This window comes from Geotrypetes seraphini, chromosome 6, assembly GCF_902459505.1.
Source record: "Geotrypetes seraphini chromosome 6, aGeoSer1.1, whole genome shotgun sequence".
Classification (NCBI taxonomy): Eukaryota; Metazoa; Chordata; class Amphibia; order Gymnophiona; family Dermophiidae; genus Geotrypetes; species Geotrypetes seraphini.
This window is the reverse complement of record NC_047089.1, coordinates 156,582,295-156,597,569: the sequence shown is the minus strand read 5'-3', so window position 1 is coordinate 156,597,569 and position 15,275 is coordinate 156,582,295. Positions and strand designations below refer to the sequence as shown.

The 15,275-nt window shown below is 39.2% G+C and overlaps 1 protein-coding gene across 1 annotated transcript in view; it reads left to right on the top strand.

Annotated features, from left to right (window-relative positions):
- The window catches only part of SEPTIN10 (septin 10), a 126,606-nt gene that overhangs the window by 40,811 nt on the left and 70,520 nt on the right, over positions 1-15,275 (top strand). Inside the window, exons 2-3 of the mRNA XM_033948226.1 lie at positions 3,711-3,825; positions 11,838-12,033. Of these exons, the coding sequence (XP_033804117.1) occupies positions 3,711-3,825; positions 11,838-12,033 (311 nt within the window). The remainder of the gene's footprint in view (positions 1-3,710; positions 3,826-11,837; positions 12,034-15,275) is intronic.

Below are 15,275 nucleotides of genomic sequence, written 5' to 3'. Positions count from 1 at the left end.
GAGTAAAATTGATAAAGTTTGGGGGTTACCACAACTCACGATGCTGTGCTGGCTTCACAGCAGTATTAATATAGAATTGTGCCAAAAGTAAAATGACATGCACACTTAGTAAGAATTAGAAAATCAAACAAAAAACAACCCCCCTCCCCACCTTTTATTAAGCTGCGTAAGGGATTTTTATTGCAGACCGCTGGGATTTTAAACTGATACTATGGTATCCCCAGTAAAGTAACACTTAGGGACCAAACATAGAATTTTAAACCTAATTCTTGCCTCTATAGGATGCCAATGGTATTTAATCAACTGAGTACCATAGCATTCTTTTGCTTTCCTGCCAGTAATATAAATACAAGAGTAATATAAATACAGCATTCTCTGTGGACACAGGCCAATGCAGACACACTGGTTAATTCAGCTGCAGGCAGCTTGTCCGGAACTGCTTTCTCAAGCTCGTGCACAATCTTTGACAGTCAGTCATAAAGCATCCTGTCCTTCCCATGCTGAATGTGAGCGTGATCTCTTCAGGTTTTCAGTTTTCCGCTCGGCTTTCTCTTCAAAAAAAAAGTTTTACCTCCCTTGGGAAAATTACTCTTTTCACCGGACATGGAAGAAAGTGCCTACCCAAAGAACCTCTTGCAGGTTCCGGCAGTATCTGAAAATACTAGCACACTCGGTGCTACTGACCTGACGGATTCTCAGACTGTACTTAAAAGTCCTGGCATGCATGAGTCAAAGTGTTCAAGTTCACTTTCCTCATTGAAATCGCTGCAACAACAGTTTGCTCACATTAAAATAAAAATGATGACTTCTTCAGAAAAAAAATCAGACCACCAGTCGTACACCTCAGCAAGTAAGTCGCTCAAATTTACTCAAACAGATTTGCAGTACTCTGCTGAAAGAGCAAGAACCTTTTCCAAACATTCTATACATTCTCACCATAATAAATGTTCCACTAACTCAACTCCTTCTCTGCCAATAGTTCAGCAGACTCAACTGCTTCAACAGACAACTAAAAGAAAGAGAAGAAATCCACATATCCCAGTCTCACCTCTCCTCAAAAAACCCTCACTAGACCCCCCACATCCTTCTCCAACTATCACCCCCATCTCCCTCCTCCTTTTCTTATCCAAGCTACTTGAACGTTCTGTTTACTGCTGTTGCCTGGACTTCTTTCATCTCATGCCATTCTTGATCTACTTCAATCAGGCTTTCACCTGCTCCATTCCAAGGAAATCACCCTTGCTAAAGTCTCTAATGATCTGTTCCTGGCCAGATCCAATGGGCCTGTATTCTGTCTTCATCCTTCTTAATCTATCTGCTGCCTTCAGTACTGTTAATCACCTCTTATTTTTCAGTACATTGCCCTCACTGGGATTCCAGGGTCCTGTTCTCTCCTGGTTTTCTCTCCCATTGCGCTTTCAGTGTTTGCATAGGTGGATCCTCCACCACTGCTATCTCACTCTCAATCGGTGTACTCCAAGAGGCTCTATCTTGGGCCCTCTTCTTTTCTCCATATATACATACTCCCTTGGTGCATTGATTTCCTTCCATGGCTTTTGAAGATCATCTGTATATTGATGACTCCCAGATCTATCTCTACACCAGACATCTGTAGAGGAATCCAGGCCCAAATCTCAGCTTGCCTGTCTGACATTGCTGCCTGGATGTCTCACCACCGCCTAAAACTAAATATGGTTTAGACTGAGCTCCTTATCTTTCCATCTAAACGCACATCCCACATCCCCGTTCTCTCTTTCTTTGGATAACACTCTCCTCCCTGTCCTGTCAGCGTGGAACCTTGGGGTCATCTTTACTCCTGTCTCTCTTTCTCTACCTAGATCAACAAACCGCTAAAGCCTATCACTTCTTCCTCTATAATATTACCAAAATCCCACCCCTCCTTTCCAAACACATAACTAAAATCCTTATCCACACTCATCTCTCGCTTACAATACTTCAATTTGCTTCTCTCAGGTTTTCGCTTGACTCTCTCTCTCTCCCTTCAATCTGTTCAAAATTCTGCTGCACAGCTTATATTCTGCCAGAGCCTCTATATTCACATTACCTCTCTCCTCAAGTTACTTCATTGGCTCCCCATCTATTTTCATATACAATTCAAACTCCTCTTATTGACTAACAAGTGCATCCAGTCCACAACCCCGCAATGTCCCTCGTCACTCATCTCATACTAAGCTGGAATTCACCAGGCCTCTAATGGATTTGTTTGTGGACTCTCCTTTAGGGCGCCCAGATAAAGCTTCCTGAGTGAAAGCCATTGTGAGCAGAATTCTAGATATTCAGGCCATAGAACCTGTGCCGGCCAAAGACTTGGGCTTGGGCAGTTCGTATACTTCATTGTGTAAAAGAAGGCTCCAATGATTGGAGACCCGTTTTAGACCTTACATACGTGAATGCAGCGCTCAAGAGTCCCCCTTTTTCGCATGGAGACAGTTCGATCTGTCATAGTAGTGATGGCTATGAGAGAGTTCCTAGCCTCTCTAGATTTGACAGAGGCCTACTTCCTTTTTCCCAGACCACAGCTTTCATGTCTTTGAACAACATTTCCAGTTCTCGGCCCTGTCGTTTTGCCGACAGATCCCTGCACATTCACCAAAGTGATGATGGTGGTGGTAGTAGCAGTACACCTGCGAAAGATGGGGGCTAAAGGATCATTCTTACCGAGATGACTAGCTGATCTGATGTTTCTGTTGGCATTTTGTTGATGTTTAATTGTTCTTAGTTCATATCTTAGTTGTTGGAGCAGAGCAGATCTGTTGTTAGAGGCTGCAAAATGAAAAAACACCACGAACACCTTCTCTCTCACCAAGCAGCCCTATGGGGCAAAGACCTAGACCAACTGCTCTCGCCCACTACCTACGGGGAATTTAGGAAACGCTTAAAAACATACCTGTTCCAGAAATACCTAAACAACTGACCCGCTCCCCCTTTTCCCCCCCCTTAATCCACCTGAATTTACTGCACTGTTATAAATATAATATGTTATCTTCATCTTGTCGTATATATAATATGTTACCTTCATCTTGTCGTAATTTTTCGCTGCCAGTTATTCCTAACAGGTCCTGTCAGAAATTATCTTCTAAAATGTACATCTTATATTTTACTCAACAAATTGTAACTCTATACTAATGCCTCTTAAGGTCTCTGCTCTCTGTATTTCCTCTGATTATCTGCATATTGTATTTCGCTGCATATTCAGCTCTCCTGATTGTAAACCGCCTAGAAGTTGCAAGATTGTGGCGGTATAGAAGAATAAAGTTATTATTATTATTGTTGTTGAGGATGGTTTTCCGTTTCCCTACTTCACCTAATTTCGGAAGAACTCTTGCTTGCTTGGGGACTAACTGTAGATGGCAGTAGAGCTCTCTGTGAAGTAGGAGGGTTAGAGAAAAAAATCTGGAATGGATTCCTTCTGCAGAGGCTTGTGGCTTGAGGGAGATAACCCGCTTGTCTAAAATACCATACCTATCTACTGGAAAAGATATTAGCAAGGTAAGAACCTAATCTCTTTATATTCTTACTGGAAGTAACTTGACATTTGAAAAAAGAATAATACATTTCAAGACTTTTAGCTTTTTAATTTGTTCATCATTGGTTGACGTGAGCAGAAAAGCCATGAGATAAACATAAATCATACAGTCATTTTATATTACATCTTCCTGCACTAACAGGTTTATATTTTCCTTTCACAGAATGTCGATATCCGTACCTTATCTCTATCTGGGCATGTAGGCTTTGACAGCTTACCACAACAGCTGGTCAATAAGTGCATCAGTCAGGGATTCTGCTTTAATATTCTCTGTATTGGTAAGTAAAGCAGCTTAATGAATATGTGTGTCATTCTCATTAGGTATGCCAAATATGTGGTGTTAACCTCCAGTTACACTTTTCAACTAGAGCTGATATGTAAGAATCCATATTTAAAAAGGACAACTTTTAGTTAGCACATACAATGATTACATCACAGGGGAGAAAAAAATGGTTTTTCACAATTCTGTGGTACTTTGTAGACAAGAATTTGTGTGCTAAATGCTCTATCAGTCCTTAAGAGATATTTAAAGAAGGCTTGTTTTTCTGAAGTAAGCTATGAAAACTATAAGGCTTTTTTTTTATAGCTATTCTGCTTGCTGTTTTAGACTCTTTAATATGTAATCCCCTCATTTATGAATGCACAGCGTGGGTTTTAGCACCAGTGGCGGCGGTAATTGCTCTGAAACTCATAGGAAGATGAGGGAAGGAATGAAAGGAGATGCCAGGGCTCTGAGGAAAGGGAGGGAGGAAGAGATGCCAGGGCATAGAGGGAAGGAGGAAGGTATGCCAACCAAGGGAAAAGGAAGGGGGAAAGGATGGAGGAGATGTCAGAGCATGGAGGGGGAGAGAGAGAGATGGAAGAAAAGGAAAAAAGAGAGATGCCAGGTCATCAGGGAAGGGAAGATGCCAGACCGTGGGGTGGGAAGGAAGGAAAGAAAACAGAAGAGATGCCAGAGCATAGGGGAGGAGGTGGTGACAGAGAGAGAAAAATGAAGAGGTGGCAGATCTGAAATGAATCATGTACAAAGGAGAGAAGGGGCACAGGATAGACAGTTTATGGAAGGAGCATAGAAAGAAGGAAGATGCCATATGGAACGGGGAGAGGGCAGACAGTGGATGGAAGGGGCTGATGCTGCATGAAAGACAGAGGATAGATGCTGGCTATAAAGAAGAGAGTGAAGACAAGATGATTAAAGCAGAAACGACAAAAGGTAGAAAAAAAATGTTTTTACTTATTTTTTTGTTGCTTTAGAATAAAATAGTATTGTAGTTATTGATAAAACTTTTATAAACAGGTAATCTTTTTATTGGACTAATTTTAATACATTTTTTTTACTAACTTTTAGACCCAAACCCCCTTTCTCAGGTCAGGACAGTATAATGTAACAGCAGTATACTATATTGACCTGAAGGAGGCTATGACCTCTGAAAGTTAATTAAAAAATGGATTAGTCCAATAAAATGGTATATTCTTATTTTCAATTTTTGTTTAATTTCTATTTGTTAATTTATAAAATGGTGATTGTCAGTTTCTTCAAATTTACATCTGTTATATTTATATTTTTCAGAGTATTAGGGGTCTATGTGTCATTGTTTCTGTGATGTTTCACTGTATGCAGTTTGGCTTCTTGGCGGTTCAGTTTAACCTTTATTTACATATTTCTATTTTTAGTTTGTGATTACTTATTCCATACTGGGTGAGGGTATATCTGTGTTCTGTGTGTATGAAAAACATAGTTTTCTATTAGCGTTGACTAGCCTTGTTTGGCAAAATGCATTGGGCATGGTTCTTGGGAGCACCTTGAATAAACCTGATTTGAATCTCCTTATTTTCTGCCGATCTTCTTTTGTTTCATGTTGTATTCTTTGGTGGACTACTTGCCTTGTTGTTTCGTTACAAGTTAACATACAGGGAGTGGAACATACTAGAGGAGTTACAGATTTGGTTGTTTATAAATACATATAGGTTATAGTTGGTCGACATAGAATGAGGCAGTTGAGAGGCGTTGTAAACTTGGTTATTAATATAGAATTATATTTCTGATAGTATTACTGCTTTACAATATATTTAAACACTTTTAAATATATAAGGAAAGGGTTCAGAGTTAGTCTTGGGTAAGTAGGTAGGAAGGAAGGGGGATTTGTTCAGAGATGTTTGGGGGTTGCATATAAGAAAAACTGTGCACGGTTATGCTAATCTTTGTTTGTTTTGAATTAAGAAAAAAGAAATACAAGTGGAAATAAAGAAGTGAATAAGAAAACAGATAAATGAGAGTGGGGCAGGGCAGGGCCAGGGGGGCCCAGTATACTTGTGTGCCTAGGGGCCCTTGAAGAATTAATCCTGCCCTGGGCTTTGGTAACTCTTAGCTTCTTGTTCCAATTTCTCTTGTTTTTTATTAAATTTGAAAGGGTTCAATAACCCCATCAAAAGGTGTAACATTTTGCATTATACAAAACCAATATCAAGAATCGCATCTTTCTGCAATAGAATCTGCTAAAATATCACCTCGCTGGGCCTACCCTGCTGTGTTATCACTGGCGATAGGGAAGAAATTACCTTAGTGAGAAATAGATCAGATATCAAAATACTATCCCACTCCTCAGACACTGAAGGTCGCTGGACCAAAGTAGATTTGAGCATTGGTACCTCTCATATAAGTATTATTAACATATATGATCCTAATTGTGATAATCCATCTTATTTTGAATCCTTGGCTGAAAATATTTCATCATTGGAGACACACCATGTATTGTAGGTGGGGACTTCAATTTGATCTTGAACCCGGAGGAGGATAGGAAATCATCAGTATCATATAAAAAACCTAAATCTTGATATAGTTTTCAAGACTGTATTTTTCAATTAAAACTGATTGATCCATGCCGATTAATGCATCTGGACGAACAGCCTTTTACCTTTTTTCCTCCGCCTCGTACCTCATATTCAAGAATCAATTTCTTCCTGACTAGTTTTTCTCTGGCTGATAAACTAGACTCTTCAGATATATTGTACATCAAATAACTGTATTGGATCATGCCTCCATATTGATTACATTCAAAAATGTTGGTTCCACAAGAAATCAAAGAACTTGGAGATTCAACTCTTCCTTGTTGTCTGACACAATTTTCGTAGAGCACATTACTTCAAACATAAAGGAATTCTTTGATCTCAATAAAGTTCCTGATACATCTTGGCCTAACGCTTGGAATGCGTTTAAGTTTCCAAGTTTCCAAGTTTATTATACAGTTTGATTAATCGCCTAATCTATATTCTAGGCGATATACAAAATAGTACAAATATTTAAAAACATAGGTAAATTATTACATAGACAAACAATATTTCAAAAACAAACAACTATGAGAAACAATAGGAAAATTCTTTAAAGGTTACAATCTGTATCAAGTTAAATATATAAAGGTAACAACAACATAGGAGGGAAGACAACATAAAAAGAAGGAAATATAAGATAAAGAGGCATCATAATATCTTATGTATCTAAGAAAAAGAGGGAAAATAGGATTGGGCTGCAGTCCTTAGAACAACAGATTAAGACCACTGAGGCTCTTCATTTCAGTGATTTATCTAATCCAGCCTTAAACACTAAACTTCAAAAGTTAAGATATGAATATAATCTACTTCTTAGTTCTACAGCTTCACAAGAAGTATTCATGAAGGCTGCACACTATTGTTCACATTTGCATAAGTGTGGTCACCATCTAGCCACTTATGTAAAATTGAGATCTGAAAAGAAAGCAATCCCAGTGATCAAAGATGACTTAGATATAATTCTATTGAACAATAATGACATTTGCTCTCATTTTAAAGCATTCCACAAAAGAGTTATATTAATCAGAAATGCCGGGTTCTCAGCTATTTGAACCCTTTCTTCATGGCCTACGTCACCCTGCACTTACAGAAGAAGACAACCAAGCACTTTCTGAACCAATTCAACAATCACATATTGAAGAAGCTCTCCGCTGGCCAAAGGAAAATCACCTGGACCGGGTGGTCTTACCACAGAATTTTCTTCCACAGAATTTTCCAAAATGTTCTTCTCCCCATTTTACTGCAGTATTTTACACATCTTATAATGAAGGGGTCTGCATATGGTACTTTACTGAAGCAACAATCATAGTTTTACTGAAACCAGAAAAAGATCCTTTAAAGCTCCAAAACTATCGTCCACTTTCTTTAATAAATGTGGACGCCAAAATTTATTCTAAATTACTGGCTTTAAGACTTCAGTCTGTATTACCTAAACTTATACATTGTGACCAAAATGGCTTCATGCAAGGCAGAATATACAGTGATAATACTAGACTTTTTACACACATAATATTACAATCTCAAAATAGTCAAGATTCATTGATTAAAATGGCATTGGACGCTGAAAAAGCTTTCGACTGCGTGGAATGGTCTTTTTTTATTTAATGTGATGAAATGGTTTGGTTTCCATGATAACTTTGTCAATATAGTTCAGGTGCTATATTCCAACCCTTCCACCAGGCTATGTATCAATGATGTACTCTCTGAGAAGTTTCATCCAACGAGAGGCACTAGACAGGGATGCCCTCTATCACATTTACTTTTCAATTTGGCCTTGGAACCACTTTTAATTGCACTTCGATCCAACTCAGCTATCAAAGGTTATCAGATAGAGTACTTGTCCATAAAACTATCAGCGGATGCAGATGACATCTTGATTTATACAACTCTGGAATCGATACCTAGTATACTACAGACAATCAAAGATTATGCTAAAGTCTCTGGGTATAAACTTAACCTTTCTAAAACCGAGGTTATGCCTCTTAATGGCTCACTCTATAGTGACGACATATTCATATTCTCCAAATAAGTTGACATACCTTGGAGTTTATTTCAGCACCACAATAAAAGTGATAAGAGATTTTAACATAGAATACATCACTCAGTTTTCAAATCCCTTACTTCACAATGGTCTTCTCTGAAGCTATCGTGGTGGGATCGTCTTGACACTATCAAGATGATTTTGGCCCCAAAAGTCATCTATACACTTCTCCCTCCGTAGTCGCGGTTTCAGCAATCGCGGTTTCGATTATTTGCAATTTTTAGCTTGCTGGCTCCTCTCCCCCAAATTACGTCAGCTTGCATAGAGAAAGCGCTGATTTCAAGCATTTACAGAGAAAATAACTGATTCCAAGTACTTTCTTCACCGTGTTTTGCCTCTCCTTCAGGAACAGGCTAGATCTCCCACCATGTTATTTGCGGTTTCACCATATTCACTATGGTTTTTAATAGAAAACAATGAATAACATATGAAAAAGTTATGTGCGAGTTTTCTGTATTCACGGGTCTGTTAATCCCCTATCACAGCGAATACGGAGGGAGAAGTGTATATTATAACATTAATAATACCATTTTTATTCCCACTGGCTGATTATACCAAATTTGAAACAAAAATGCTCAAGTTTCTCTGGAACAACAAAACAACATGCTTAGCTATGAAAAAGTTGAAATGCATTGAGGAAGATGGTGGTGTGAATTTTCCAAGCCTATTTAATTATTATGTTGTATTTCTCTGTAGACAAGTCTCATATTGGCTATCAGAAGCACAATTACAATGTTCGCCTACCTGGTTAATTCTTTAATATAAATTATATGGTAACCTTTACCTGAAACACTTATCTTTTATGTCATCTGATAGCTACTGTCACTAATAATAAAACCCTAAGTGCGCATGCGCACTCCTACCTGTGTGATCTGTATCTCTGTGGCCGGCAGAGAAATGTTAAAGCATGCTGCGCATGCGCACGTTCGGAGCGTGCATGCATGACGGTTTGCAACGAGTGTGCGTGTGGCAATTTACTGTATCCGGCAGCGGTTACTGTGTGCTGGTTGCCCTTCAGGTAGGTGGGAGAAGGGGCATGATAGACAGGCAGTGGGCAGAGACATTGACAGACAGACAGAAATAGAAGAGCAGCAGCGGCGACAGCAGTTCGTGCCGGTGGGCCAGAAGAGAATGGGAAACCAGGATGGAGGGAGGGTAGGAACGGCGGTATGGGAACAGGTATTAAGGAGCAGGGAAGAGGTGCTGCTGGACGGGAGGAGATAAAACGAAGGGAGAAGGGCTGCTGATGCACAGGGGGAGCAGTGAAGGGGTGCTGCTGGACAGGGGGAGCAGGAAAGAGGTGCTGCTGGACAGGGGGGAGATAAAATGGGAGAAGGGCTGCTGCTGGACAGGGGGAGCAGAGAAGGGTGCTGCTGGACAGGTATTGATGGACAGGAGGAGCAGGGAAGAGGTGCTGCTGGACAGGGGGAGGTTAAGCGAAGGTAGAAGGAATACTTCTGGACAGGGGGAGCAGGGAAGGGGTGCTGCTGGACATGGGGGAGGTTAAAGGAAGGGAGAAGGGCTACTGATGGACAGGGGGAGCAGGCAATGGGTGGTGGTGGTGGACAGCTGAGGAAAGAGACAGAAAGCAGCCAAGGAGAGAGAGAGAAAGAAAGACAGACAGACACACATATCTATTCTAGCACCCATTAATGTAACGGGCTTAAAGACAAGTAAAAAATAATTCTTTCCTCAACTCAACAAAATCCACCTTATTTAGAACTTGACAAAATTGCCAGTATAAAATGGAACAGTACTACATCAGCTCCAATTTGGCATAACCCTCAGTTAAAAATCCAAGGCCAATACATTGAATGGAAATCATGGCGGAAATGTGGAATTTGTTCAATTAAGCAGTTAATGGGATAATAATGTCATAGATTTCTCGACACTGTTGTCAACTTTTGAGCTACCTATTAACCAGTCATACAAATGGTTACAGTTACATCATTGTATCACATCTTATATCCAGAAATATCTTCCTGTATCGGAAACTCCTTCCATAGTCCACTGGTGTGCTGTTATTAGATCTAAATCAGGCGAAGCCTCCGCTTGATATAAAATTTTTACAAAAAGCCAAATTCTCTGCATCTACTGCTCTGTATGATATTTGGTTGAGTGATACCTCATTAAACTATACTTCTCAGGTTTGGCGTGACAAGTTTCAAATTTATTTTTAACTTAATGAATCGCTTATTAAGTTTTACTAAGCGATGTACAAATTAAAACAAGTAAAATATAATTTACATCAATGTAATCAGTAAATAATATGGGTTAAACAGACTGACATACAAACTTACAGATACATATGGAGAAGAAGGGCTGAACTACAATTATTATTATTAGGTAAAGAAGAGGACATAAACGGTAAAAACAGTAGGAAAAAGGGGGAGTAAAAAGTTGGGTTAACTTCATTCAAGGCTTTGAGGTCATCATCTATGATGCAAATGGTACTATTCTTATACCACAGGGCATATTTGACCCCTTACAAGTTATCGAAAATCAATGCCTCTGGCATTATGTTGGTCATGTCACAAAGCCATTGGCACATTAGATCATGTTTTTTTCATTGTTCTCACAATTATACTGGTTGAAATTTGGTCCACCATTGGCAAATTATTACCTATTAAAGACTCATTGTCATATTCAGTAATAATTTTTGGTGCTCATGCCATTGTATCCAGATTAGACAAATATGAATCAAAACTGTTCAAATGTTTATTATTAATTGCACTGAAAACCATATCTCATTGGAAAGCCTTAACTTTTCTAAATTACAATACATGGTGGAATACTGTTTGTCTCGATGCTAAATATGAAAGGATAGCTGCAGAAAAAAACAAACACATTATCATTTAATAAAGTATGTCAGGGGTTATGGAATATTGTATGTCATCTTGCAATTGAATCATTTTTCCTGTACACAATCTTCTTTTCATTTATATGTAACATACTAAGTACAAATTATATGCTGTGTTTACTGTTCCGAAACTGGAGCTTATTATACTTTGTATTATTGAAATTGTACTATTATATCCTGCAAACCTATTGTTATAATAGTTATTGGTTGGTTTTTTTTTTCTTATGAAAATAATAAAACAAATTGAACACTAAAAGGAAACACACCAATTAATGAAGATCATTCAGGGAAAACATTACATTTGTATGAAAAAATCCCTAGGGGGTGCAAGGGGAGCACTCAAATTTAAATCATTTCTCACTCCGTGTTCTCTACTTGCACATATTAGAAATTTTGTCTTATATCACATTGATTGGTGTATGGTATTTCTTGCACAAGGTTTTGTTAATGGGTGATTTTTTTTTTTTTTTTTTTTTAATTTTATAAAATGTAGTGAAGGATGAACATAACTGTTCAATATAGTGTTTAAAACAACGATTTTATTTTCATGTTCTTAATTTCAGGGGAGACTGGAATTGGTAAATCAACATTAATAAACTCTTTGTTTAACACAAGCTTCGAGGACTATCAGTCAACTCATTTTGAACCTTCTGTAAAACTGAAAGCTCAAACATATGATCTTCAAGAAAGCAATGTTAATTTGAAATTAACAATTGTGAATACTGTAGGATTTGGTGACCAGATCAACAAGGAAGACAGGTTAGTATTTCTTTATGGGTAATAACACAGTAGTGCTACCTACTTGGGTCAGAAATCACATTTGATGTACATAGGAGACGAGCCTTGTTTGAATAAAAGTGGATATCTGATATCCTCATTCTTTATTAGAAAGGAAATGCATTTTTAGCTAGGAACGAAGAAAATGGTCGCAAGCAGGTATTTGATTTTCCTTATTCCTTTTTATTTGGGCTTCATTACATTGATAATTAACTGACTAAAACTTCAGAATCATTTAGGATATGTATTGGATGAGCAGTGAAAAAGGTGACAAGGACTGTGGGATAATAAGAAGGCTAATGAATTAAATTTTAGTTGTCAAATTTGAGCTTCACCAGATCACTTCATTTTTCTATGCTTATCTGGTTTGTTTACTCTGTTGCAGGTCTTTAGCTTCAAAAAGATAGCAATACCATTTATAAAAATATTGAAAAGATGTAGACCCACTATTGATCTTGAGATACTTCACTTATTAGCTTTTGTTCTTTGGTGTAAATTCTATCACTATCATCTATCACTCAATTTCTCACCCTTTTTTCCTCGTTAAGATCAGCCTTTAAGCATCCCAGCCTTTTTTTTTTTTTTTTTTAGGAGCTTCATGTATGGATCCATTTTTTTTTTCAATTCTTTATTCATTTTTTCATCTTACATCAAGTGTACAATATTACATCAGTTGAATCATACACATCACTTGAAATTCTTTCTATTATCAAATGTATGGATCCATTGATTCCTAGCCTAACTGGGAAATGAAAGAAGCCCACTGATTAACTTCTGACCACTTAGCGACCCCTTTGCGACCCATTTTCCCTCCAACCTGATTCACTAACCTCTGTCCTGATTATCCTCTGATCCGCACTTGCAAATGAGGGAGAATGATATTCAAATGCTGGCAGGCAACGATTCACTAAAACAAAAAAGAGGGGCACCGACTGGGCTGACCGATCAAAAATAAGCGACTGCTGAGGACCAGTCGCTCAGGTCCTTTCCAACTGCCCTGCCTTCTGCTGCCCTACTCTCTGCCCTGATCCTGCTTCTCTGCAAGCCTCGAATCTCTCCTGCCCTTCCCCACAGTGCAAGCCCGTGGTTTTAACCCACAGGTTTAAAGCGGGTTAAAATCACAGGCTTGCAAAGAAAAAAAAAAAAGCAAAACAAAGTAGTGCTCTACCTGGCACGGAGAGTAAAAACAAAACTAAAAAAGGTCACTCTAAGTATGCGCAGACCATCTACAGATGGTCTGCGCATGTGTCGGGATTGCTATAAGTGCTTGGTTGGGGGCATGATTCCGATCGCCCTCATTTGCATGAGGGCGATTTGTGAATCAGCGACACGGATCGATCTCCCACGGATCAGATCCAATCCGTGCCCTTAGTGAATCTAGCCCTTAGTTGGGAATCAGACTCAAGTCTTGCTACATGGCACTGTGATTTCCAAATAGGTTTCGGTGATTAGAAAACCCTATATCTGAGGAACCAAATCTTTTCCTTTTAAGGAGAAAACTCAGAATGATTTCTTTAAAACAAGGGGACTGCCAATGTTCACTGAACTGGTGGATTTCAGAGAAGCTTTCTCCAACGCTGAGATGCATCTTGGTTACTGGTTGTAATCTGGTGTAGGTGTGACACTATATCCAAAAACATAACATCCAATGTTATGCAGCACTACCTATAGTACACAGTAAAAAGGAGAAAAGACCTCGGTGTCTAATAGGGGTTCCAAAAAAACTACCCACATAGACAAGCTAATCTCAAAATCACCACTTTGAGACCAGCAGACACATCCTCGGTCAAAAACTCCAAGATAAGTGGAATTATATTATAAAGTAACATAGTCTTTCAATATCATCACTTATCTGAAAATGTGGTATTCCAAATGTTCTTTAACATAGTGCTGAGACGTGAAAGCAGGAAAAACTCACACAGTGGAGCATAGGCATACAGCACAGCAGCTAAACAGTCATCACCGCTGGCATAATACTTCCACACTACCAGAATTATGTCCTGCCTTCTGACTGGGATGTTTATATATTACTGTTTTTACCAGCCACCTATTGTAATGTTTCTCCATGAGTAGGAGGGAAAGTGAGTCCAATAAAAAGGTATTGCCTGAGTAAGAAGGTAAAAAATAAAAATAAAAAGTGGCCACGGGAAGGAGTTCTGGAAGTCCTAGAGCTGCAGACTTTGCAGTTGCTAGCATGATGGCAGAGCCACGGATACCTACAACCTGGAAGTGCTGGTGAGGGAAGGCACTCCGAGATTTGAGAGACTGAGCTGTAGAGGCAGATTTAGGACTCATAGGGCACGTGTGCACAGGTCCAGGGGTAAAGAGAATGTAGACAGCATGGAGACAGTTGCGGGGCAGCCACAACTGAATTTTAAAAGGCCCCTGAGCTTCATTGAAGCTTGGGGATAGATTAGGAGGCAGCATGCAGCTCAGTGAAGCAGAGGAAGATCTGGAGGAAGCCTGGAGCTGTCTAGCTTAAGAGAATGAGCAGTGACTGAGGAGGTATGTGCTGCATGGTATTGGTTCTGCAAAATGTGTAGTGGCTCTGAGAAGAGTTGGAGTTTAAAAAATCTGGTAAAATTTTCAATCTTGGTGGCACCGAGTAGGTGAATGCAGCAATGCTATAGAGAGAATGAAATGTGTATCTGTGAAGCTGGGGAGTGTGATTGTCAGAGCTATGAAGCATGAGTGAGACTGGGTGAGGATATTCTAGAAATGCTGCCTGTGATTATTACAAGTTGAGGTCTTTAATTCTGCAATGCATGAGAGCAGTGCTAGGACTTTGCAGTATATCCAGGGCTTACAATATTTTCACTGCATGAGCCTGCCTAGAATGAGTGATTTCACTGAAAAACAACAGATAGGTAGTTGGTGAGAGACCTGTGCATGACCTGTGCCCAAATGCATGACCTTGCATTTCTTAACATTAAATCTTAGCTGCCAAATTTCAGACCAATCCTCAAGCTTCACTAGGTCCTTCCTCATGTTATCCACACCATCAGGGGTGTCTATGCTATTACATGTTTTGGTATCATCCACAAAGAGGCAAATGTTTCCAGCTAGCCCTTCAGCAAAATCATTTACAAAAATGTTAAAAAGAAAGGCCCAAGAACTGGTAACATCCCTATCCTTAGAGCGATCTCCATTGACCACTACCCTCTGTTGCTTTCCCCTCAACCAGTTTCTGACCCAGTCCATCACTTTGGGGCCCATCCTGAGGG